Source organism: Podarcis liolepis (assembly GCF_965112155.1).
Source record: "Podarcis liolepis genome assembly, chromosome: 15".
NCBI classification, from domain to species: Eukaryota; Metazoa; Chordata; class Lepidosauria; order Squamata; family Lacertidae; genus Podarcis; species Podarcis liolepis.
Window position 1 is genome coordinate 27,218,334 of NC_139566.1, and position 24,479 is coordinate 27,242,812.

Consider the following 24,479-nt stretch of genomic DNA (forward strand, 5'->3'; position numbering starts at 1 on the left):
ACTGATGTTGCTGTGGCCATAAATTTCAACAGGTCTGAGTATGACTAACTCTGGATATCACCCAGACTTGGCATGTAAAGGCAGAGATGTGTAAACATCTTCAGCCAGAGGGCCGCATTCCCCAGCTGGCAACCTTCCAAGGGCCATATGCCAACAAAGGCACAGCAACAGATGCGATGCTGAAAGTACCTGCTACCAACAGTGCCCAACTAGTCAGAGTTAAATCTGCAGTGGCTTCTCACCCATACTCCAGGTTCTTGTACTAGTGTACAAACCCCCTGAGCAGCTTTGGATACACCTTAAGGCAGGGGTTTTCAACCAGTGTGCCGTGGCACCTTGGAGTGCCTTGAATGATGGTCAGGGGAGCCTCTGTTCCTCTTTCCTTCCCTCCCTCCTCTGATGTTCCTCTTGTGTCTTTGCCTCCCAAAGTCTTGTGTGGCTGTTTGTGCAACAGCCCTGGCTACAAGCTCCCCAGGCAAATGGTGCCTCTGGGGCTGGTCAGGTGGTGCTGGTTGCCAGGAGCTGAGGCAGCCTCAGTAAGCAAGCAAGTGGGTGAGGGATCCCAGCCAGCCAGTCCTCTAGCCCTTGCGCTGGGAATGGACAGACAAGTCCCAGGCCCCTGTGGGGCAGCGTGAGGAGGTACCTCTTTGGGGTGGGGTGGGGCAGCTCAGAGACCAGGGGCAGCAGCAGCGGCTGCCCAGAGGACTCCCAAGGAGAAGGGAGAAGAGAGGAGGAAGAGAGAACACTCCACAAGCAAGGGTGTTTGAAAAAGGGTGAGAGGCTGCCAGCTCTGCAGGCAAGGGGTGACATAACTGAGCTCCTGAGCCCCACACTGATGCTGCAGAAAGAATGAAGTTGGTAAAGGGAGCCGTGGACTCAAAAAGTTTGAAAACCTCTGCCTTAAGGATACACCTTAAGATCTGCCTCACCCTTATTGTGTCACAAGCTGAGAACACCTGCAGGAGCACTGATTGTGGTTCCCCCATGATCCAGAAGCATGCCTCATGCCATCAAGGAGTCGTGTCTGCAGCATAGAGGGCCCAACTCCATGGCACTCAATCCCATCAGAAACCAGGCAGCCACAAGCCCTGCTAAGTTTCAGGCACCAGTCTGAAATAGTTTTATTTCAGCAGGTCTTTGGGGAAGCACCATGGCTCAGTGGTCCAGCACCTACTTTGCATGCAGAAGGTCCCAGGATCAACCCCCAACAGCATCACCAGCATCACCTGAAACCAGGGAGAATCACCGCCGATCAAGGTAGACCATGCTGAGTTAAGAGGACCAGTGGTCTGACTTGGAATGAAGCAGCTTTATTCTAGAACCTTTATTTTCAGGGCAAGACCATAAGTTAGCAGTAGAGCATCTGTTTTACCAGCAGAAGGTCTCAGATGAGATCTCTGGCAGCATCTCCAGGTGAGGCTGGAAACAGTCCCCGTCTGAAACACTAGAGAGCCTTTGCTAGTCAGCGTCATATTGAGCCACATGGACGAGCTGCAATAGGCAGCTTTCTATGTTTCTTTCCTCTATGCATATTGCTCTAACGTCCTACTTCCTATTTTAAATTTTGTAGGTTTTGTACGCAAATAGCTGCCTCTGGATGTTCACAGGTAGGGAAGCAGCCTTGCCCTGCTTCTTCATCCCTATCATCAGGTCCATCAGAGCTGCAGTGCTCCTGTTGACAGGGGATTGGTCCATTTAGCTACTGTGGCCAGGAGCCGTTAAATTACGCCTATCCTCCATGGATTTGCCTAATCCTTTGTTTAAAACCAGCATCCAGGCGTACCGCCAAAAACACATAGCTTGGCAAGGAGACCCCATCAGTCAATTGTGTGCGGAGGGGAAGAAGTAGGTTGCTCTGTGCCCCTTTCCTCAATAAGTTTTCACAAGTGGCCAGCTACTCTGAGAAGAGAAACAGAGTCGCCTTCCACTCGCCACACCACTGAGTTTAGACACCTTTTCCCCACCCCAAAATTATCATTTCCCTGCCCCTAAACTAAAGAACTCCACACTTGCTGCCCTCGAAGTGTTTTGCATTACAGTTCCCATCAACCCCAGCCTACAAGCCATATGCTGCTGAGGGTGATGGAAGTTGTAGCCCAAAACACCTGGCGGGTGCCAGGTTGGCAAAAGGCTGCTGCACCACCTCTCCTTGTACAGAAGATGCTCCAATGCTTTTCAATCATTTCTGTGTTTCACCAGGGCCACCTCTGCTCCCGATCATCCCTGAACGCTTATAATCACACAAGCACATCCTTGTTCAGGGAGGGTTGGCAGGGAGGGAGAATAGGTAGGAGACAAGTTTCTAAAACACATAACAAACAAAAACACACTCAATCCCTTTGCATTGTGGCGTTAGCGAAAGCCCACAGTGAGTTTCCAAGGCCTCGCGGGACAGCAGGAGGCTGATGGAAGATACCAAGCACAAACAATTGTCCCCTGTCTTGTTCAGTTCCCAGCCAGAGACATTCAGCTCCTGCCAAGAAGATACTCCCCTATTTCAACAAAAGTTAACCCAGGCCTTCCTTTTCCCAGCACAATTCACTAGGCAGAAAAGAGAGCCTGCTTGCTATAAGCTGGGTGAGGCAGGCTGTTATTCAAATTATGCAGCTAGACAGTCTGGCTAGCAAGTGTTGGAGGAAAACTGAGGCTGGAAGGGTTTTTATTTCCCTTTTTTTTAAAAAAAAGGGGGCTAGAGAAGGTGTAACTAGAAGTGAGCAAGTTATTTAAGAAGTGGGAACAATACAGGGTGCGCTTGGAGTCAGAACACGTAAAAACAGAAGCAAGGAATATAAAGAACCCCAAGAGAGAAAAGAGGAAGGTTGTGTTTGATGCTCCCGAGAAGCAAACAGCATTTTTTTTGTAAAAACTGTACAGGAAACGGCTGTCAGGTTGGGCAGCCTGCTTCAGCCTGGCAAAGCGTTACTCAACTCTTTCGCGCCTGATCATTTATCATATTATCTTACAGGGCTCATGTATCACCTGCACTGGTTACCTTATTTGATCCTGGGTTCAACTTAAAAGCACCAATATTCAGCTACAATATTCATCACTACTAGGGCATGAAGTTCACTATGTGTGACCTTGCAGAGGGGGTAGTCGCTGCCTCTCAGCCTAGCCTACCCCACAGGGTCGTTGTGGGAATTAAATGAGGAGCGGGAGGACGATGTATACTAGCCTGTGCTCCATGGGGAAAAAAAGTGGGGCGTAAACACAATAAAATAAAAAAGTAAATTCAAACGCCCTTGGGCCTATCCAGACATCCTTTTCACTGGACACTCCTGATGACACCTGCTCATGATTTATTAGGTTATTTACCACACTTGCATCCTACCTTTCTCTCCAAGGAGCTCAAGGTGGTGTACATAGTTATCCTCACAACAACCCTGTTAGGCGGGCGCAGGCTGGGAGTGGGTGACTGGCCCCCAAGGTCACACCCAGTGAGCTTCATGGCTGCGTGGGGATTTGAACCCTGGTCTCTTCCAATTCCTAGTCCAACACTCTTAACCACACTGGCGCTCACAATGGCACGGGAAAATTTATACACAATCCCACATTTGACACTGTTTGTGTCTGCAAAAGCTTCTGTTTTCTTTCCAGTTGGTGCATCTCCTGTTAAGGTGTAGTCCCAAGAAACATCTGGGAGGCTAAAGGTTTTACACACAGCTGCAAGATCACCTTACCCCCCCCCCTACGCCTGGTCAATTGGCTTTAATCTTCGGAACTGGTACAGTTTACAGGTGCCACATAATATTTGTTCTGTTTTTCAACAATCAAGCAGTATATAACTTTTATGAAACAAGTATGTCATGAAACACATGGAATCTAATTAGCTGACACTGCTAACAACTGTTCACAGAACTTGCCCTCCATGAATCTGTCTGGCTCAAGGACTGCCGGCACAGTTCCCTCCTGTCATGAGTCCGCTGCAAAAGATGCCTTGGAGAGGGCAGCCAGATGCAGAAGACGAATGGGGAGAGACTGGGGAGCTGGAGCTGGATGACTCACTGTGAGGCTCCTAGCAAACTTGGGGGGGGGGAATAGATAGGGACCCCAGTCGGTGCCTGACCCTGAGGAGCCCAGTGAGCTGAGAGAGGGAGTTTGGGCCCAAGCCGACTGACAGAAGAACCTTCTTCCTCCAAGACGCTAGATATCCCAAGCCCAAAACGACCTGCAATGGAGCCATACCTGGTGCTGCCTCTTGTCATTGAACAGCCCCTCCCGCCTGGAGAGGCAACCTAAAGACCAATGCAAAGCCAGTCCTGACTTCGCTCCCATCCCCAAGGATATGCTGGAGTCAGCACCAGTGAGAAGATGCCTCCCAAAGCTGACCTACTCAAAGGAGTGCCCGTTTGTTTGCCCAGACCCGGGACTTGGGATGTTTGCTGTGCATACAGTACAGTGGTACCTCAGGCTAAGAACTTAATTCGTTCTGGAGGTCCGTTCTTAACCTGAAACTGTTCTTAACCTGAAGCACCACTTTAGCTAATGGGGCCTCCCGCTGCTGCTGCTGCCACGCCACCGCTGCACGATTTCTGTTCTCATCCTGAAGCAAAGTTCTTAACCCGAGGTACTATTTCTGGGTTAGCGGAGTCTGTAATCTGAAGCGTCTGTAACCTGAAGCGTATGTAACCCGAGGTACCACTGTCTTAGAAACTCAGCTATATAAGCTAGGCATCAAATGGCCCCTTAAACCAGGTTACAGTCGCCAAAACAGAATGCCTAGTTGCAATTTTGGGGCCAGATGGCTCAAAAGTCGTACTTTTCAAGATGACTTTTTAGTTCCTGAAATTCATTCTGATTGTGCAGATAAAATGTAACGGATAGAATTCTACAGGATATGTTGCTGGCATATGAAAACAGGCAAGATCCAAGGATCCCCAGGCATGCACCACCAGATGGTGGAGACATCGGGTGACATCCTGGCGCCTGGGCATCTCCACTTGGTTGCAAGTGGCCAAGAGCCAGCTGCAAAATGTGCCTGGAGTCTGGTGAATTTCAAACGCTGCTGTGCAGACAGCCTTTGGAAGCCCCATGCCTCTGATGTATCTGGTGTACCTGTTGAACCTGACTTTTGCATTAAAGCCTTTGGCAGAAACAGTGCTGAGAGTTCCCAGTCTTCATCCCGTGGTGAGAGCCAACACTTCCAGACATTGTTGGACTACAGTTACTCCCGCAAGTCCCAGTCAGGATGGCCAAAGGTCAGGAATAATGGGAGGTTTAGAGCCAGCAACATCTGGAGATGAACCATATTGGCTACTACTGGCTCAGCTCTTTCTCAGGTTCACCTGATCCGATTGCAGCAAAGTCTAGAAATTTAAGTTGGGCATTTAGTTGCAAACAGATTATGAAAAGTGAAGGCCAGATTTAAAACATAAAGGTTATATCAGGTTAAGCACCAAGCTGGTAGCCACAGGCAACAAGGAATTGCATGCAGGTGAATGCATGGTGTCCTGTGCAGATGTGTGGGCAGGCCAGCATAGAAAGCAGTGAGGTTCAGGACGGCGGGAGTGGAGCCCCTCCTCCACACGCCCAGCACAGAAATTCAGCTCTCTGTCTGGTTACTATTTTTTTGCAGGCTAGCAACTTTCATTACTTATTTGCAAGGCTGGCCAAACTTCCCTCCCTATCCTTCCTTTCTCCAAAAAATACCTCCATGCAAACCAGGGCCGAGGGAGAAGTTATTCACCTCCCAGCTAAGAGCAACCCTAATCATCATCATAATTGCTGTTAATATTTATGCAGCAGCGTTCCAGCATGCCTGGAGTTCTTTTGGACACATTATCTCAGGCGGCCTTACAACCAACCCCATAAACCTCCTATGACAGGCCAGCCAGTGCATTGCTTTAGCTGGGAACTGAAAGCAGAGGCTGGCTGCCCACAGTTCCTGAAATAAGTGCATTGAAGCAGCTCAACCCAATCAGGTGGACACTCAGCAGAGACCCACAGGGCAGGAGGAAGGCACTTCTGCCCTCTCCCCTTCTAACGGGGCACCCAAAACTGTGCATAAGAAGTGGAGATGTGAGCCAGGAAGCCACTGGTGCGAGTCATGCCTCCACCACTAGGTGGCATCAGAGAGGAATGACATCACGCCCAAGCGTCCTTCAGCCTGGTGCAGTGGTTAAGAGTGCCGTCTAGGACCTGGGAGACCAGGGTTCAAATCCACACGCAGCCATGTGAAGCTCACTGGGTGACCTTGGGCCAGACACAGCCTTTCAGCCTAACCTACCTCACAGGGTTGTTGTGGGGACTCAAATGAGATGGGGGAGAACAGTGTATGCCACCTTGACCTCCTTGGAGAAAAAGATGGGATACAAATGTAATAATTAAAAATAAAATAAAAATAAGGACTCTTCGTCCTCTGACCAATCCTCCCTGCAAAACACCCCACAGTACGCATTTTTGGTCTGGCTTTTCTCTTGGGGTGGGGGATAAGACTCTCCAACCTCACAAGACTATTGTAAGGGCTTCTGAGTGAAGCACTCTCAATACCCCCAGAACACTATATGTATGCACGGTTTTTAAAAAGGCACTTTATTGAACCAATACCCCTTGATCTCACTTCTAATCATGAGGACTAGTGACCTTACAGGGGGGAGCCAAGGGCACAATCCGCTTCCTCGCAATCCTACTACCGCTCCAAACACTGTGTAATTACCGTTAAAGCCCATGTAACCACATTTAACTTGCTGGAATCATCCTCTGAAGTTATCTATTGCCAAAGCGATGCCGTAGCCAAGCAGAGCCACAGAAGACACGTCGGCAAGACCTGCGGTGCCAGCTATGCTGCAAATTGCTTCACCCTGAATCCAAAATGCCCCACTTTCCTCCTGCCCCCTCAGCAATGGTTATCTTCCAGCCTAGCAAAGGTACCTATTAAGACTTAGCATTCGCGTAAACAGACCTCAGCGTGTTTCTACGTTGCTTACAAATAAAGGCCATTGAGGAAACACTGCACTTAAGTTTCTCCCACCTCAAAATCACGCCAGGCTCCTAGGGAGCAGGGGGAAATGCAGAGGCCAGCAGCCATCAGGGCTGGTTCACACAGGCTCATTCATCACTTCACAGCCACACTGAAAATTGAATGGGCTTGCTGAATGGTGAAACCGCATTTGGAATACTGTGTACAGTTGCGGCTCCCTCAACTCCAAAATGAGATTATAGAGTTGGACAAAGTTCAGAAAGGGACAACAAAAAACGATCAAGGGGATAGAGTGACACACACACACACAAACACACACCATTGAGGAAAGGTTGCAGGGTTTGGGACTTTTTAGTTTAGAGAAAGAGAGAGAAAGAGGTGACATGATTTAAGTTTATAATAAGATACATGGCACAAAGAAAAGGTTTTTCTCCCTCTCTCATAACCTTAGAACTTATGGACGACCAATGAAGCTGGATGTTGGAAGACTCAGGATAAGGGGGAAAAACAAAGGACTTCCTCATGCATAGTGGAACTATGGAACTCCCTCCCACAGGAGGCAGTGGTGGCCACCAACCTAGATGGCTTTATGAGGATTGGACAAATGGATAAAGCTGTCAACAGCTACTAGCCATGATGGCTCTAATCTGCCTTCACAGTCAGAGGCATCAATGCTTCAGAATACCCGTTGCTGGAAACTGCTGGAGGGGAGACGGCCCTTGTGCTTGAATCCTGCTTGCAGGTTTCCCATAGGCACCTGGTTGGCCACTGTGAGAACAGGATACTGGACCAGATGGGCCAATGGCCTGATCCAGCAGCCTCTTCTTACGTTATTATGAGCCGGAACAGATTCATCACCAGAGAGGAACGCCTACTTTGCCTACTTGAGTTCAATTCTGCCTTTCAACAGGATCCCATTTGTACATGGGAAGCTGCCAGCCAGTCAACTGGAGAGTAATCAAATCACATGGGAAGTGTATGTGGACCTCAGGAGACATCTCCCAGACTAGGGTCTCCAAAGTGGTCAATGGGGCTGTGCAGTGGGCGATTAAAGACCTGGGGGTCAAAAGAGGGTCAGCAAGGGTCTAGTGGTGAAAAAGAAGTTCACAGGGTATAGTGCAAAAAAATTAATCAGGAACTATGAGCCTCAGAAATCAAGGGCATGTGCATGTACAGAGTGCACTCCCTTGCCAACGAGAAACCTCTGTGATTAATAAGATAATTACACAAGACAACACTACCGTCAGACCATGCTGCTAAAAAAATCTGTATTGCTATTTCTTGACGTTATTTCACTTCCATTTCTAATAATATGGGTTGGGGGATAAGCAGTGTTTGAATCTAGCCAAGCGCCTGGTGCATTTTGCGACTGGCACGGGTCCAAATGTGATCACATGGCGATCTCTGGGTGCCAGGTTGGTAACTGACATCTCCAGCTCGTTGACCCCTCCAGCTTTCATAGGTAATCAGAATAGCTTATTTATTGCCTTTATATCCCACCTTTTTCTCCAAGGACTAGAAGGTTCACCCCCCCCCTCAATTAAACAATGGCCCTGTGAGGTAGGTTAAGATGTGATGACTGGACCAAGATCACGCTGTGAGCTTCATGACTACACCACACTAGCTCCCTAGAGTACTTCTGCTATGGGGCAGCTATATAAATTAAGTAGGTAAATAAATATGGGGAAAGCCAAATGTCACTTAGAGAAGGATCTGAAATATTTTCCTTGAAGCATGAGTTGATGTTTTAATGTGTCGTAAACGGCTGTAAAATTTTTTACTTTAAAATACAAAGCGTTATAGAAATGAAATAAATAATAATAATAATAAATGCCACTGCAAAAAAGGTGACTAGACATTCCACTGTGGCTACCACAACCTAGGTTTAAGATGCCATTTGCCAATTAGCTTCTATATCTGAGTTTCTCACACTGGGGCAAGGACAGCTTAATAAGCTCATGAAAGCGGTCAGTGAACTCAGACGTTTAGGTCTGGACCAGGGTTTCCCAAAGAGGGTTCAGAACTTGGTAGAAAAATCCAGGCTTTGCATCCTGGAGGTCTCAGCTTTAACCCCAGGGCACTTCCAGTTTAAAATGGATCAGATGGGGGTAAATGGAAATAGCTTTGGCTGAGTCCCTAGAAAGCCACTATCAAGTCACAGAAGACCAGCCTTTGCCAACCTGATGCCCTTGATATGTTTTAGGAATACAGGAAGTGGCCTTATACCAAGTCAGACCATTTGGGGTCCATGTACCTCAGTTCTGTCTACACTGGCTGGCAGGGTTCTCTCCCAGCTCTACCTGGAGGTGTTGAGGGTTGAATCTGGGACCTTCTGTGTGCAAAACAAATGCTCCACTGCTGAGCTACATCCCTACTCCAATGTTTCCTAAATTCCAGGATTAGGATGGGTTAGATAACACAATACAGTGGTACCTCGGGTTAAGAACTTAATTCGTTCTGGAGGTCTGTTCTTAACCTGAAACTGTTCTTAACCTGAAGCACCACTTTAGCTAATGGGGCCTCCTGCAGCCGCCACACTGCCCGAGCATGATTTCTGTTCTCATCCTGAAGCAAAGTTCTTAACCCGAGGTACTATTTCTGGGTTAGTGGAGTCTGTAACCTGAAGCGTCTGTAACCTGAAGCATCTGTAACCTGAGGTACCACTGTATACACTTAACAAATAAATAGTATTGGAAACTTGCACCAGCCTAAGACTGTGCACATGTTTTGAACAATGTTTCCAAACAGACTTTTTTTACTTAAAAAAGGAGGAGAGAGTTTGATTGCTCTTATGTTCGTCTAATATCCGAAAAAGTGTTTGTTTGTTTTTTTAAAAAAAGAGGAAGGAAGGAACAGAGCTCTACTTGCAATAAAACAAGGCAAGGTGGCAGTTTCAGGGCACCATTAAAGTATGGGACAGCCCATGTGATGTAGCAGTTAAGAGTACTGGACTAGGACCTGGGAGACAAGGGTTTAAATCCCCACTCAGCTATGAAGCTCGCTGGGTGACCTTGGGGCAATCACATTCTCTCAGCCCATCCTACCTCACAGGGTTGCCGTGGGAATTAAATGAGGGGAAAGAGCCATGTACAACACCTTAGCTCTTTGGAGAAAAAGGTGGGATATAAATGAAATAACTAAATAAATACTGTGAAGTTATTCTGCACATGCCTCGTTAGGAAAGATTTTATGGGGGCAGGAGTCTGTGCTCTCCTGCAACTCCCATTCATTCCAATGGGGTGTGAGAAGGAGAATGTCCCAGAAGATGTTGTGTTTGTGTGTGTGTGTGTGTGTGTGTGTGTGTGTGTGTGTGTGTGATGCCATTTAGATTTTCCATCTCAGGACCTGAAACACTGACTGACCCAGGTGGGGTGGAAGGGCAGAGAAAGAGGATAGATAGCTCAGAAGGGTTTGAGCTCCAAACAAAAGAGGGTGGGTATTTTTTAAAAAAGAGGGCTATCCTCTACTGAAATTGCTCCCCACAATTCCCGCCCTCCTCCCCCTCAACCCAGCAAAGCAGACGCATCAGGAGATTTCAATAGCCGGCCAACCACCCCCCCCACCACCACCCCACCAATCCGTACAGCATGAGACCCCTTCTGTTCTCTCCCTCGGCTCACTTAACCCCTCCCCCCAACCGCTCCACCTCGAAGGGGAGGCCCCACAGCAAGGTTGTAAGAGACAAGAGGGAGAGAGAGAGACAGAGCACACTGTTCGGAGGAGGCAGAGAAAAGAATAGGGATCAGCGACCACGGCTTTCATCTCACTTTGTATCCCCAGGAAACTGTTCCCAAGGATTAGGCCAGCCGCCATGGATATTCATTCATCACTCACTCCTTTCTTTCAGGGGTGGGGTGACCTTGCTGCTCCCACAGAGATCCAGGATGGGCTTAGCTGATTAGGCACCGTAGCAAAGTTCAGAGGCAGGCTTTTCCTCAACCGAGTGCCCTCCAGCTGTTTTGGAATACAAATCCCATCAGCCCCAACCAGTCAGCTAAGGCTGATGGGAGTTGTAGTTCCGAACAGCTGGAGGGCACCCAGTTGGAGGCTGGTTTAAGAGGGAGGGGAGATGGCCTGCCCCCCCCGAAATACCCTACTCTGCATACATACCCCAATAGGACTAGCTTTATTACAACCCAATCCTACAGCAACCTCAGTGATTTAGGTGAGGATTACTTCCAAGTAGTAGACCATCATATCCTCTTCCCAAACTAACAGAGACTTTTGAAAGACTAACCCATTTAGCACAGCACAACTTGCGTGAGCTGCTTCATTGTATCAAGTCTTTTTAACGGGTTAAAAAGAAAGAAAAAATAATGAAAACTTGTGCCGAACTTTCAGGATAAACTTTCATTACACTTTTAAGGAACACAGGGCACATGCATTCGGGAGAGAGAGGAGATTCCTGGACACGGTAAAGGGAACGATCCCCAGAAGAAAGGAGGGCAGTGATCAACTTTCCTGCAACTCCCCCAGGCAGCCTCAAGGAAAGGTCTCCCTTTGGAATGCCTTCTGTTCACCTTGGATACTGAACTCTACCAGAAATTGGATTAAAACGGCACGCACTGTGACATTAGCCGCTGGCAAAGTTCTCTTTCGTAAGCCCCTCGCCCCAAAATGAAGGGGGACTGAATAGGTTCCCCTTTGTTTCTGTGGGCTTTGAGCAGAATTGTTCCTTTAAAAGTCATGCCCTGCAAGGGGGGGGGGACGTTGTTTCCTCTAGGCAGAGTTCTAACCTTGAGCCCCATATCTCAGATTTCAACCACAGGAAAAATGACTTAAAAGTATCCTCAAGAAAAGACTCCCAGTCACTGCAATCCAACACCAAAATGTGTATCCACATTCACAAACACCACCACCCCCCGCCCTGAAAAACTAAGAGTGAAAAACTAACAGTTGTGGGTTCAAGCCCGACATTGAGCAAAAGACACATGCAATGCAGAGGGTTGGACTAGATGATGCTAGGGTTCCCCTTTCAACTCTACATTTCTATGATGCTATACTAAGATGCACTACAGGTCTCACAAACTGTTCAAAAGAGCACTCAACCCAGTTCTGGGTGACAACGGTTCAAATCAAAGATAAAGAACTACGCAACTTTTAGAAGTAATCTGAAGGCAGCCCCGTATCAGGAAGTTTTCAATGCTTGCCATTTTATTATGTTTTTATATGTGCTAGAAGCTGCCCAGAGTGGCTGGGGAAACCAGCCAGATGGGTAGGATATAAATAGCAATAAAATTATTATTATTGTTATTATTAACCAACTTGAACAAAGACCTTTAGCTGAGCAAGCATTTTAAGTCCCTATTTAGGCCCCCAAAATTGGAGGGGGGGTTCCAACTATTTGGGGTCCAGTCATTTTAAGGCCTAGAGGTAGAAAACCCAATCTGAAAATCCAAATTTGGAAAGTCGGGAGGGGATTTGATTTGGGTATTTTCATCTGGATTGTCCACCTCAGGGCCCCAAATCTACTTGGACTAAAACACTAGTTGGATCCGGACTCAGCTCTCTGTTATTAGACAACCAAAGAGCCACCATATGTTGGGAATAGGAATGGAACAGCTGCGCTGGCTGTTGATCACTTCTATAGCCCACCCCCCTCCCCGCCTTCCTCCCTAGTTCTTTGCTTCCAGACCTGCTACTTTCCTCTGCACACACCCCAGGGCAAGTCTTCTTGCTTGCTGAACATGCAAATAGGCTTGAGGGGAGGGTGGCGATTGGTGAAATATGTCAGAAAGTCATTTATGTAGTTCCTAGGAGGAGGGGCATTTGCCAAGGGGGTAGGGTGACTCCCAGGTGAAAGGTTGCAGATTCCCCAAACATACTCTTCCCGCCTCAGTTTTCTGGTGGTACCTCTCCCAACCACAACGGCAAAGGGACACAAAAGAGATAACTTTTAAACATTTAGGTAAATTAAGTGTACAAGACCCCCAATTTCACAAGGGAGAGAGAGAGAAGTCCCCCAAACACCTGTTGGTCATCAAAAAGACCCCCGCTTTAAAACAAATACTTATCAAAGTTCACCACTGAACTTTGGGACCTGGCAATCACGGAGAAACTAACATGCCTCCTTAAGCTGCTCAGAAACACGAAGGCAACAGACTAATTCTCAACAACTTTGGAATGACTTTATTTCTTACGTTAAATCAGGAAGATGGTGAGAGGCAAGTCCCAGCCCAGACAGACACAGATGCACATGAAAGGTTCATTCTGATTTGTAACAGGAGTTAGGAGATGCTACTTTTAAAAATAGTCCCCAAGGTGACCTAAATGTTAGAGAAACGCAAAAGAGATATATACTCTAGAAATCCTTCTCCTCACCTGCACCTGGGATTTGAAATTATCATGCATCGCTATATATAGCTATGCTGTTTAGATGTATTTATTGCTGCATATGTTATTTTGGAAAATTACTGGTTTCTTATAATAAAAAAGCCTTCACTACTGCAAAGAACATTGTGTTGTAAAGCCATGTCTCCATTTGAGACCCAGAACATGAGCCCCAGGGCCACATCCATGGAATGTTTTGAAAACTGTGTCTCTGACCATATGCAGAGTGACTCTCCCTCTTTAACAGAGACACTGACATCTTCCAATACCCAGAATTAATGGGGAGGGAGCCCTGAGACATCATAGCTGGCATTCCACACAACCTTGGACCAAAAGAGCTTAATTTTATTTTTATTTTGCAAGCGAGAAGGGGATCTGCCAGTCAACCACTCAGGTCCCAAATATTGGAGGAAGAAGATCCAGCTTGAAAGGGTTAGGCCAAGGTGGAAAATCCAAAATCAAAATAAAATACCCCCTCCCAAAAAAAACAAAAACAAAAAAACCCAGTCACTTTCTGATGCCTAATGAAGAACCAAAATAATAGGCCTAATCTTCAGGGAGAAATCAAGCATCCTTCAGTATATCTTAGGTTCAGCAAAAGCTCCAGCAGCACCCCATGGGCCAAGCCAGACAAAAGGCCTAGGGTCTGCCCTCACCCCACCACTGAAGCACTAGACTTTCCTCCAAAATATCCAACCAGCATCACACAGGCATTCAGCCTGCCCCAGTACAATACTTTTCAATTCATTACCTCCCTAGAACTGTTCTGCAAAGAGAACTTTGCTGAGTTAAAAAGTTTTGAAAAACACAACCCCTAAGCCAAGAAACACATCAGGTCCTTGCGCAGACTAGAGAAGTCATTGGTTTCACTGCCTGCTTCAAAACCCAATAGCCAGACAGGATCAATATAGCTCTAGTCAATAGTTGATAGGTCGCTGGCTATTGCACACACACACACACACACACACACACAGCGCTCTGGAGATGGGAGAAGGAGACTCACCGTCTTGGAGTCCAGTTCGTGTCTAGATTGGGCCAGTACCTTGTCTACACCAGCTTGGTCCATGAAAGTGACAAACCCGAATCCTCTGGACCAGGGAGAGGAGGTGGGAAGGAGAGAAAAAGAGACGGAAAGGAAGTTGGTTAGAAAGAATGGATCTGGTACTGGAGGGATCGCGGGTGGGGGGGAGCGAGGGGGGCATCTCACCTGGATCGCTTTGTCAGCGGGTCCCTCATGACCAGGCACTCTTTCACCTCGCCAAACTGGCTAAAATACTCCCGCAAGCCTTCTGCAAAGCACAAGAGAAGGACACAAATGGGTCCCCTAGGCAGGTGGCGGCACTGTGGGGGGGTGTCCCCGGGTGATGCCTCTTTCCTCCCCACAGCTTACAGAAAAGAGGGAGGGGGCTATTCGACCTCTGCTGGCAAAGAGTGGGGTAGATCCTACAACACTTGGAGGTGGAGAGAGAAGAGAAAGAGGGGCATGCTCGAGGGGAAGCTCCCCCCCCAACAGAGAGGGAGAGAGGGAATGTGGGGGGGGACCCTTGCAAACGAGTCCGAACAGCGCCCCTTACCCAAAGCTATTCACAAAGACCCACATGGGAGAAGCCCGCTCCCCCCACCCCCGCCATGAAAAGGCGCATCTAAGTTCTGTACATCGCAGAGAAGATTTGGGGAGGGGCAGGAGAAAAGGCGTCAGAGGAGTTGGGAAAGTTTGGGTTGCAGGTGCGGCTCGGCCAGAACCGAACCCAGAAGACCCCCGGCCCCCGGACCAGTAACTCTCTCCCTACCCCCCCATCCGCCCCAATACTCCCCATGCCGGGCCGCTACCGCCGCCTTGCTCTCACCTTGCGTGGTTTGCCAGCTCAATCCCCCGATGAACATTTTGCTAACGAGAGAGGGAAGAAAACACAAAAAGAGAGAGAGAGACACGGGGTTTTAAATCAGCACGCGAGAGCAACAAGACGGCCATAAAAGTTAAGCGTTTCGTATTCGGAGAGGAGGGAAAGCCCCCCGATCAAGGGCGGCGCGGGCGCAGGGGGAGAGGACGGGAGGCAGCCTGGGGGACCCCCGGAACTCCTCCGTCCATGGCGGGCGGCGAGCGTGGCGTTGGGGAGAAAGGGGGGGCGTGTGTGCGCCGCCTCCAGAGCGCTCGGGATGGCGGATCGGGGCGGCGGCAGCGGCGCCAGGGCGCCCCGGGGATGCAGCGGGCGCAAGTGGGCTGCCCGGCTCGGCGGAGGCGTGGATGGAGGAGGCGAGCGCGCGGGGGAATCGGCCATGTTGGCGGCTCCCCGCAGCCAGGCAGAGGAGAGAGCCTGCCCCGGCCGCCGCCGCCGCCAGCAATCGGGCATGGCGGGGAGGCTGCCGGCCGGCCGAGAGCGTCGGCGTCGGAGCAGGAGGAGGAGGCAGCGTCGGAGGCGAGGGTGGGCCGGGCCGAGTACCAGGGGTCGTGGGGGGAGTCCGGGGAGGCGAGGCCGGGCTGGCTGGCTTCTGTCTCCATTCGGACCTCTTCTCCCTGCGAGGCGCAGCGCCACACTCCCGGGGCAGCTGAGCGTTGGAAAAGGGGCCGGACGGCCAGGCCATGCTGCCCCCTCCCCCGACCCCTCTCAGCCGGGCGGGGAGGAGGAGGTGGAGATGATGATAGGGAAGGAGGAGGAGGAGGCCGGGCAACGGCAGCAGCAGCAGCAGCGCTGGGGACAACCTGCCCGGCTCCTCCCACCCGCGGCAGCCGGCGTGAGCATAAAAGCCGGCCCGCCGCCGGGCAGCGCGCTCAGGGCGGCGGCAAAGGCGGCGCGCAACACGGCTGTGCGCTCAGGGCGCCCGGGGCCGGCGAGGGAGAAGGCCTCGCCGGGGAACAAAGGCGGGCGGGGGGCCGGCGCCAGGTCCACCTTGGCCTCTCAGGCGGGTCCGGAGGCCGGGGGATGCCGGCGGGGCTTTTGTCCTGCTCTACCTGCTGAAGGCGGCCACGGAGGAGGCGGCGGCGGCGTCCATGGTCAAGGGCGCCGGGCGGAGGACGGGGCCGCCCTCCTCCCTCCGCTGCCTGGGCCCACCTGGCGCCTCATGCCTCGCTCGCCCCGCCGCTGGAGCCCAGCTTGGCGGCAGGAGCGGGGGAGCCCACGCAGGAAAGGGTTAAAGCCCATCTAGCCGGCAACAATAAACAGCATGTGACATGGCGGGGGACCGGCGCGCTTGAGGGAAGAGGAGGAGGAGGAGGGTGGCCGGCCGGCTCGCTCGCTCGTGGGGCAGCTGCGGGGTTCGCCCGCTAGGCTAGCTTACTGGCCGCCTCAGCGCCCTGGCGACCCTCAGCGCCCAAGTTGCCCCCTCAGGCGCGGCCTTTTCGCTCGCTCGGCCCGCCTCATAGAGGCGCGCGGGATGGAGCTTCTCTCGCGCGAGGGCCTCGGGAAGGACGGGAACGTGGTGCCTTGGGGGGGGGTGATAGAGGGAGAAGGTGCCATTTTGGTTTGGGGAGCCGCGAATGAGTGGGCAGTGCATCCCCCCCTCCCCGGAAAGTGGTCCTGTCCGGAACCTGGTTGGATCAAGCGGGCCGGACCTTGAGAGGGGAAAAGTGGGGGAGTTTCTTTTGCCACTTTTAACCATCTCGGTCCAGGGCACAAGTCACCTCTGGGTGGGTGATCTCCACATGGCGCTGGGCTCCCAACTCCACAACCTTCAGAACCCCACAGGATGGCCACCTCGACTGGGCCTGCTGAGAGTTTGGGTCCCACAGCATTTGGGGGTCTCAGCCCGCCCCCATTGCTGGGATTTATACACCAGGTGCAGAGAAGTTTTGCCCCTGCACCTTTTGTTGGAAACACAGCTCCCATCATCCCTGGCCATTGGTCCAGCTGATGGAGTTGTAGTCCTGCAACATCTTCAGGGGGCCACAGATCCCCACATGCCTGATTTACATGCAGGGCTCAAGGTTGTGCGGCTTCAGGCCAAGTAAGAGATGTCAGCGTGGTGTGAAACTAGAACCTGGGAGACCAGGATCTGAATCGCTGCTCCTCTATGAAGCTCATTGGGTGTGACCTTGGGGGCCAGTCACTGACTCCTCACAGGGTGGTTGTGAGGATTAAGTGAGGAGGGGGAGCTCCATGCACACCACCTTGAACTCCTTGGAGGAAAAGGTTGGATATAAATGCAATAAATATAAGTTCCCCACCTGGGAATCTATACCATCAGAAAAAAGGAAGAACTTTCCCGTACTCCCATAATCACTTGCCCAGCTAACAATGGAGTGCTTGGAGCTTTCAGCCCTCCCACCTTGCAGTCTGAAATGGTGCAGTTTATAGGACCCTCCAATCACCTGTGTGTAGCTCAGTGTGGAAGTAGGTAATTAAATTGGTGTGCATGAGGATTCTGGCAAAAGTATCTGCCTCTTTTTTATTAAAAAAACCACAAGTTTCTACTGAGCCATGTGCATTGCTTGTGCTATATACATGATTAAAAAAAAATGAGTCCTTGTTTCTTATTCTGCTTGGAATTGTTCCTTTGGTCAGTTGCCTCCTGGACAACTTATCCAGGTGGGCAGGTAAACATGCTTTCTTTGAGTTCAGTCCACATCTGTGCCGTCAATGATATCAGTAGCATCATACTATAAGTAGTATTCAAGCATTTCTATATTGTATTCACAGAAAATCTTTTGGGGTGATGTACAATAGTTTTAAAATACATTTAAAGCAAATAAAATAAATTCAACTGGTAAATCAGGGTGTGTATCCTAGTTACCCGATGGAATGAAGAGCTAGTAAAATCCAGGGAGCCAATTGCAAAAGGCGCTGGAATGTCCTGCATTGGCACATGCCTATGTTCATAAGGGAGGGGATTCCACAGCAAAGCACCACTGCAGGAAAGACTCATGTCCCTTACAAAGAGTAAAACGAGCCTCTTGGCAGATCTGTGTTATCTCCAGACTCCCCTAAAGATGCACAAATCTTCCATGTTGGTGTGTTTGCATCCTAAAACATGGATGAGAAGGTCCAGGTTGCTGAATGCGGCCCTCCGAAGATTTCTATCTGGCCCTCAGAACTCTTCCCTGAGCCACACTCTTTACTGGCCCTGCTTTGCACCTTGCAGTGTTTTACCCTGTCTGGGATATGTCCTTGAATCCTGATGGTGCATGTTTGCCTGAGTGGAGGGACAGAGAGGGGTTGTGATGTACGAAACTAGCCTACTGTACAAAGGTAACATTTGCATTTATTGCTCCGTCCTCTTTTGCATCTGGCTCCACCCACTACTGGCATGCAGCCCCTGGGAGGTTGCCCAGAAGTCTGGAACACAGCTCTAGCAAGAAACTCCTATGGGAATTGAACCTGCAACCTTGACATTATCAGCACCAAGCTCTAACCAGTCAACTACCCACTTTAGGATACCATTTTCCTCCACAAAAGAGTAGTATTCACTGTGTTTGAACACAAGAAGATCCCTAATGGATCATGCCAGAGTCTCACCTAGTCCAGCGGCCAACTAGATGCCTGTGGGAGGTCCAAAAGGAGGGCCCAAGTACAAGAGCATTCTACTTCCTGTTTCTAGGAAGTCTCCCTCCATTTTCCTTTTGTGTCATGTCTTTTTTATTTAGATTGTAGGCCTCAGGACAGGGACAGCTTTTGTTTATTTGTCTTAGCGATTTATAATTGCTTCAAGACTTTTTTGGTTTTTTAAAAAAAGAAATTCTCCAAATAAATGGCTGCCTTTTTACAGTAGCCTCAAACAAATTGCCGCCTAAGGCAAGCCTCATCTTGCCTAATGGCAGAGCCAGCCCGGCTTCCAGTCCCCGTCCTGCAGAAACAGAGCAAGCTAACAGGCTAAGACCCAATCCAGATGCTTAGACAGAAATACATGCCCCAAATCCCTCTCTAAGCAGCTCAGGGTGACAGCCTTGCTTCCCCGTGGCTTTGCAAAGGTATTTTCTTTGCACCAACCACCTGACAGGTCAATCTGCATCTCCTAATTGAGACGGACACCTTCCTGAGGAAAGATAACCCTGAGAGGAGAGAAGGGACTTTGTTTCAGGAGAACCTTATTCCACCCAAGGGCTGCAAGCCCCTTGAGGGCAACCTTTTGGGGAACACACACCAGTGGGGTGCAGGGCCTGGGGCAACACTGGGTAGTACCATTATTGTACATTTCTTCCTTTGTACAGTATAGTAGTTGCTACACACAAGAACATAAGAAAAGCCTGCTGGATCAGGCCAAAGGGGACTTGTCTAGTCCAACAACCTGTTCTCACAGTGGCCGACCAGCAAGCGGAACCTGAGCACAAGAGCAATCTCCCCTCCTGCAGTTTCCAGCGACCGGTATTCGGAAGAATTGCTGCCTCTGACCATGGAGGCAGAGCAGAGCAACCATAATAGAATCACAGAATGGCAGAGTTGGAAGGGACCCTGAGAATCATCTCTAGTCCAACCCCCTGCAATGCAAGAATATGCAACTGCCCCATACGGGGATCGAACCTGCAACCTTGGCGTTAATCGCCGCCATGCTCTAACTGAGCTATCTAAGTTCATTGATTCGTCCAATCTCCTTTTTTTTAAGGTAAAGGGACCCCTGACCATTAGGTCCAGTCATAACCAACTCTGGGGTTGCGGCGCTCATCTCGCTTTATTGGCCGAGGGAGCCGGCGTACAGGACTAAGCCGCTTCTGGCGAACCTAAGCAGCGCACGGAAACGTTTACCTTCCTGCCGGAGTGGTACCTATTTGTCTACTTGCACTTTGACATGCTAGGTGGGCAGGAGGTGGGACCGAGCAACGGGAGCTCACCCCGTTGCGGGGATTCGAACCGCCAACCTTCTGGTCGGCAAGTCCTAGGCTCTGTAGTTTAACCCACAGCACCACCCACGTCACACGTCCAATCTCCTTTTGAAGCCATCAAGGCTAGTGGCTATCTCTGCCCCCAAGTTCCATACTTCTAACTATGCTGCATGAAGATAGATAAATAAATAAATAAATTGATCTATCTGCCCAGCACAAAAAATGGGCCTCTGCTCACATCCAAACCCATATCTTTAAACCACTTTAGCAGTCTACAAAGAATCATGGGGACTGTAGTTTAAGGGTGCTGACCTCGCAGACCAAAAATTATCAGCAATCTCAACAAACCTACAGTTCCCAGAATTCTCCAGGATGGCTAAAGCAATTTTAAATGTATGGTATGGATGTGACACTTGTTTTCCGGATATTGTAGGAGGTGTGAAATAAATTCTATTTGTTCATTAAAAAAATAAAAGAACTCATAAGCTCATGAAAATAACCGGAATCAAAAACAAATGTGTAATACCTTCATGAGGACCAACTGAACCTTCACAGCATCACAAGAAAGCTTTCAGTTTTATCAGGAATCTTCAATCTAGAAGATATTAGTTCTGGTGAACTCAAAAGCTTGCTCATTTTTTTTATGACGTTCCTTTTTGCTCCTAATTAAGGCATTACGTGACTGCCACTCTTTCTTAGGAAACAAAGGATCTTTTCAGCGTGTTTTTTGTGTTTGGAGCCCCTCATCGAACACACGAGAACCAATATAGCTTTGAAGAATAAACACACCGGAACCAATACAGCTCTGAAAAATAAACAAGTGTGCACTTAACTCTCAGCCTTGCTAATTTTAATTGCACTCCTGCCCCCCCCCCCCTGCCCCAATTAGTTCAACTTTTCCTCCTGGCCCGGTAATCATTACTGGATGGCAAAGGATGCCTTAGACGTTCACCTTCAGGCACCAGAATGTCAGTAGCATTAACCCTGATTCAGCATCTACAGCCTGATGACTAGTAAACCACTTACTTGTACTGTAATTGGCCCCTAGAAATCCGTTCTGAAAGGGGACATGGTTTATCAAAGGGAAAAGGATGAACCCTTGGAGGCGAAGGCAGCATGCCTCCGAATGCCAGTTGTTGGGAATCAAAAGTTGAGAGAGCGCTGTCGCTCTCAGGTTCTGCTTGCATGCTTGCTCTAGACCAGTGTTTCCCAACCGGTGTTCCGCGGCACACGAGTGTGCCGTGAGACGTTGCCTCGTGTGCCGCGAGATGCCTGGAGGGAGGCGGGCGAGTCGGGCGGCGAGAGGCGGGGCGGCGGCGGCGAGGAGAGGCCGCGCCTCCTGCTGCTGCCTGGTGCTCCTCCTCGCAGCCGGCAGCGCTGCCTGGGCGCCTCCGCGCGACTCTGCCTCGCTGGGTTTGGTCTCCCAGCAGAGGCGGGTCACACGCGCCCCTCCCTCCCTCCCTCAGCCTGCGCGGAGGGAGAGCCAGAGAGAGGCATCGCTCCTGCGCTCCGAGGCGGATTGAGCGCAGCTGAGAGGAGCTGCCGAGGGAAAAAACTTTCACTTTTGTGCGTCCCTCCCGGCGTGACGCTGCGCGCTGACGTCACGGGGCGGGGCTTTAATGGTGGTGTGCCGCGAGATTTTTTTTCAGTAAACAGGTGTGCCGTTGCCCAAAAACGTTTGGGAAACACTGCTCTAGACATCCGATTGGCCATTTTGAGAATGGGATGCTGGAATAAAATTACCTTATTTTTTTCTCTATAAGACTCACTTTTTCCCTCCTAAAAAGTAAGGGGAAATGTGTGTGTGTCTTCTGGAGCAAATGCAGGCTGCGCAGCTATCCCAGAAGCCAGAACAGCAAGAGGGATTGCTGCTTTCACTGCGCAGCGATCCCTCTTGCTGTTCTGGCTTCTGAGATTCAGAATATTTTTTTTCTTGTTTTCCTCCTCCAAAAACTAGGTGTGTCTTGTGGTCTGGTGCGTCTTATAGAGCGAAAAATACGGTAGACCCCTTTGGCCTGATCCAAAAGGACTCTTCTTATGTTCTTATAGAACCTCCAAGTCCAGAGGCATTCTATCTAGGTTCCTATGTTCTTAGGGGCATTTTGGTCTATGTGGGAACAGAATGCCTTTGGGCCTGATCCAGCAGCCCGTCTCTTCTGTTAACCCCTTCCTTCCTGTTCGGTCCAGGTCTTTCTGTCTCCGAGGCCAGGAATGCCGTCGGGCCTTTTGGTTTTTTTATTTATTTACCGCTTATTTACCAAAATCGGCTTACAAGCATTAAAAAAAACAAAAAACACCAACTGTGCAAGCATGAAAATTACAACCATCCATAATTAAAACGCACAATAAAGCAATCCCATTAAAACGTTAACATTTAAACATCCATAATTAAAATATGCAATAAAACAGTCCCATTAAAACAACACGGTAATTAAAACAAGGAGACTCGTCTGACATGGTCGTCGGCTAACTAGGGAGCAAAGTTCCAGATTCGAGGAACCGTCAGGGAGGGGGCCTCCTTGTCATCTGGGGGAGCAGGGTCCCAGATGTAATTTTCCCTGAGGTCAGACCCGGAACTCTCCTCTTAAGGACTGGCATTTGTGTAGGGATGGAGGCCCTTTTCCCCACACGGAAGGGATTGGGGGCATCAATTTCGTCCCACTGATGAGAAACATAACACACCAATGAGCACACACACACACACACACACACACACACACACTCCTCAAGGAAGCACACAGGAGGCAAAGGTCAATGTGTTCCACAAGGGGCTGCTACGCTTTGGATAGCGGAAATGCCCAAGTACAGAGTTTGCTTCTGTTCCCTTCAAACCCGAGGACTTATCCAGGGAGCCCTCAGGTACAGGAGAGTGTCAGCTCAGCCCTCCTGAAGCACATGAGAATGGCCACTGCCAATCAGCCCAAGATCTGCAACTTCCCTCTGTGGGAAGGTTGCAGCCTCCGGGACTTTTTAGTTTAGAGAGAAGGAGAGCAACAGGCAGCATGGTGGAATATTGTGAAATTGTGCATGGCATAAGGAAAGCAGATAAAGGTTTTTCTCCCTCTTTCATAAATCAAACTCTCCCAAGTGCCCCTATTTCCCAGGGACAACCCCAGATTTACAGCTGTCCTGGTTTCTGATTTGATCCTGTAATGTCCTGCTTTTCCTTAAGACATCCCTATTTTCATCAGAGAAATGTTGAAGGGTATGGAGTTATCCGACCCCACTAAGCCATCTGAAGACAGCCGCATATAGCGAAGTTTTTTAAAAAGTTTAATGTTCTGTTATGTTTTGATATATGTTGGATTCTGCCCAAAGTGGCTGGGGCAACCCAGTCAGATGGGCGGGATATAAATAGTATAATAATTGAATAGGACGTTCCTATTTTCATCGGAGAAATGTTGGACGGTATGGAACATGTGGACATCCAAGGAAGCTGAATGTTGGAAGACTCAGGACAGGTAAAAAGGACTGCTTCACACTGTACATAGCTAAACTAGGTAACTGGCTCCCATAGAAGCCAGTGATGGCCACTCACCTGGATGGCTGTAGTCAGGGATGCTGGGAGTTGTAGCACTGTGCAGGGAGAACTACAGTTCCCAGATTCTACAGGGGTGGGGAGTCATGTGCTTTAAATGTGTGTCGGATGCGCTTTAAATGTGCGGCTTGGATCTGCCAAATGTTACAGGATTTCAGCACGAAGTTACGGAACGTGCACCAACTGGAAACAAAGCCATGACACATGGAGGAGGGTCATGCAGAATAGTCAAGGGTTATTGGGGAAATGTTGTTGTTGTTGTTCTTGTTGTTGTTAATACCCTGCCCATCTGGCTGGGTTTCCCCAGCCACTCTGGGCAGTTCCCAACAGAATACAGTCATATCTCGGGTTGAAGTAGCTTCGGGATAAGTATTTTTGGGTTGCGCGCTGCAGTGACTCAGAAGTAACAGAGTGTGTTACTTCCGGGTTTTGCCACTCACGCATGCGCAGACGGTCAAAATGACATCACGCTCATACACAGAAGCAGCGAATCGTGACCCGCGCACACGGGGACGCGGGTTGCGTTCGCTTCTGGTTGCGAACGGGGCTCCGGAACGGATCCCGTTCGCATCCAGAGGTACCACCTGCATTAAAAACATAAAACATCCAACATTAAAAACTTCCCTAAACAGGGCTGCCTTCAGATGTCTTCTGAAAATCAGCTAGTTGTTTATTTCCTTGACATCAGATAGGAGCGCGTTCCACAGGGCGGGCGCCACTACCAAGAAGGCCCTCTGCCTGGTTCCCTGTAACCTCACTTCTCGCAGGGAGGGAACTGCCAGAAGGCCCTCGGATCTGGACCCCGGTGTCTGGGCTGAGCAATGGGGGTGGAACGATGGAAGATTGGACAGTTTCATGAAGGATAAATCTACATTGGCTTGGCTCAGCCTCTGCTTCTGAATACCAGGTGCTGCCCTGATCCAGCTGCTCTCCTTATGGGC

The 24,479-nt window shown here is 49.6% G+C and overlaps 1 protein-coding gene across 5 annotated transcripts in view; it reads right to left on the minus strand.

Annotated features, from left to right (window-relative positions):
- MSI1 (musashi RNA binding protein 1) overlaps positions 1-16,567 on the minus strand; it is a 56,418-nt gene extending 39,851 nt beyond the window's left edge. For 2 of the 5 annotated variants that reach the window (XM_083478823.1, XM_083478819.1), the window contains exons 1-4: positions 15,691-15,888; positions 15,097-15,137; positions 14,457-14,538; positions 14,253-14,337 (exon numbers count right to left, since the gene is read on the minus strand). In XM_083478823.1, the coding sequence (XP_083334949.1) occupies positions 14,253-14,337; positions 14,457-14,538; positions 15,097-15,137; positions 15,691-15,749 (267 nt within the window). In that variant the 5' untranslated portion in view covers positions 15,750-15,888. Of the gene's footprint in view, positions 1-14,252; positions 14,338-14,456; positions 14,539-15,096; positions 15,138-15,690; positions 15,891-16,199 lie in introns of those variants that run through there. The other 3 variants (XM_083478821.1, XM_083478822.1, XM_083478820.1) reach the window with 3 other exon arrangements.
- Between the last annotated feature and the right edge of the window lie 7,912 nt (positions 16,568-24,479).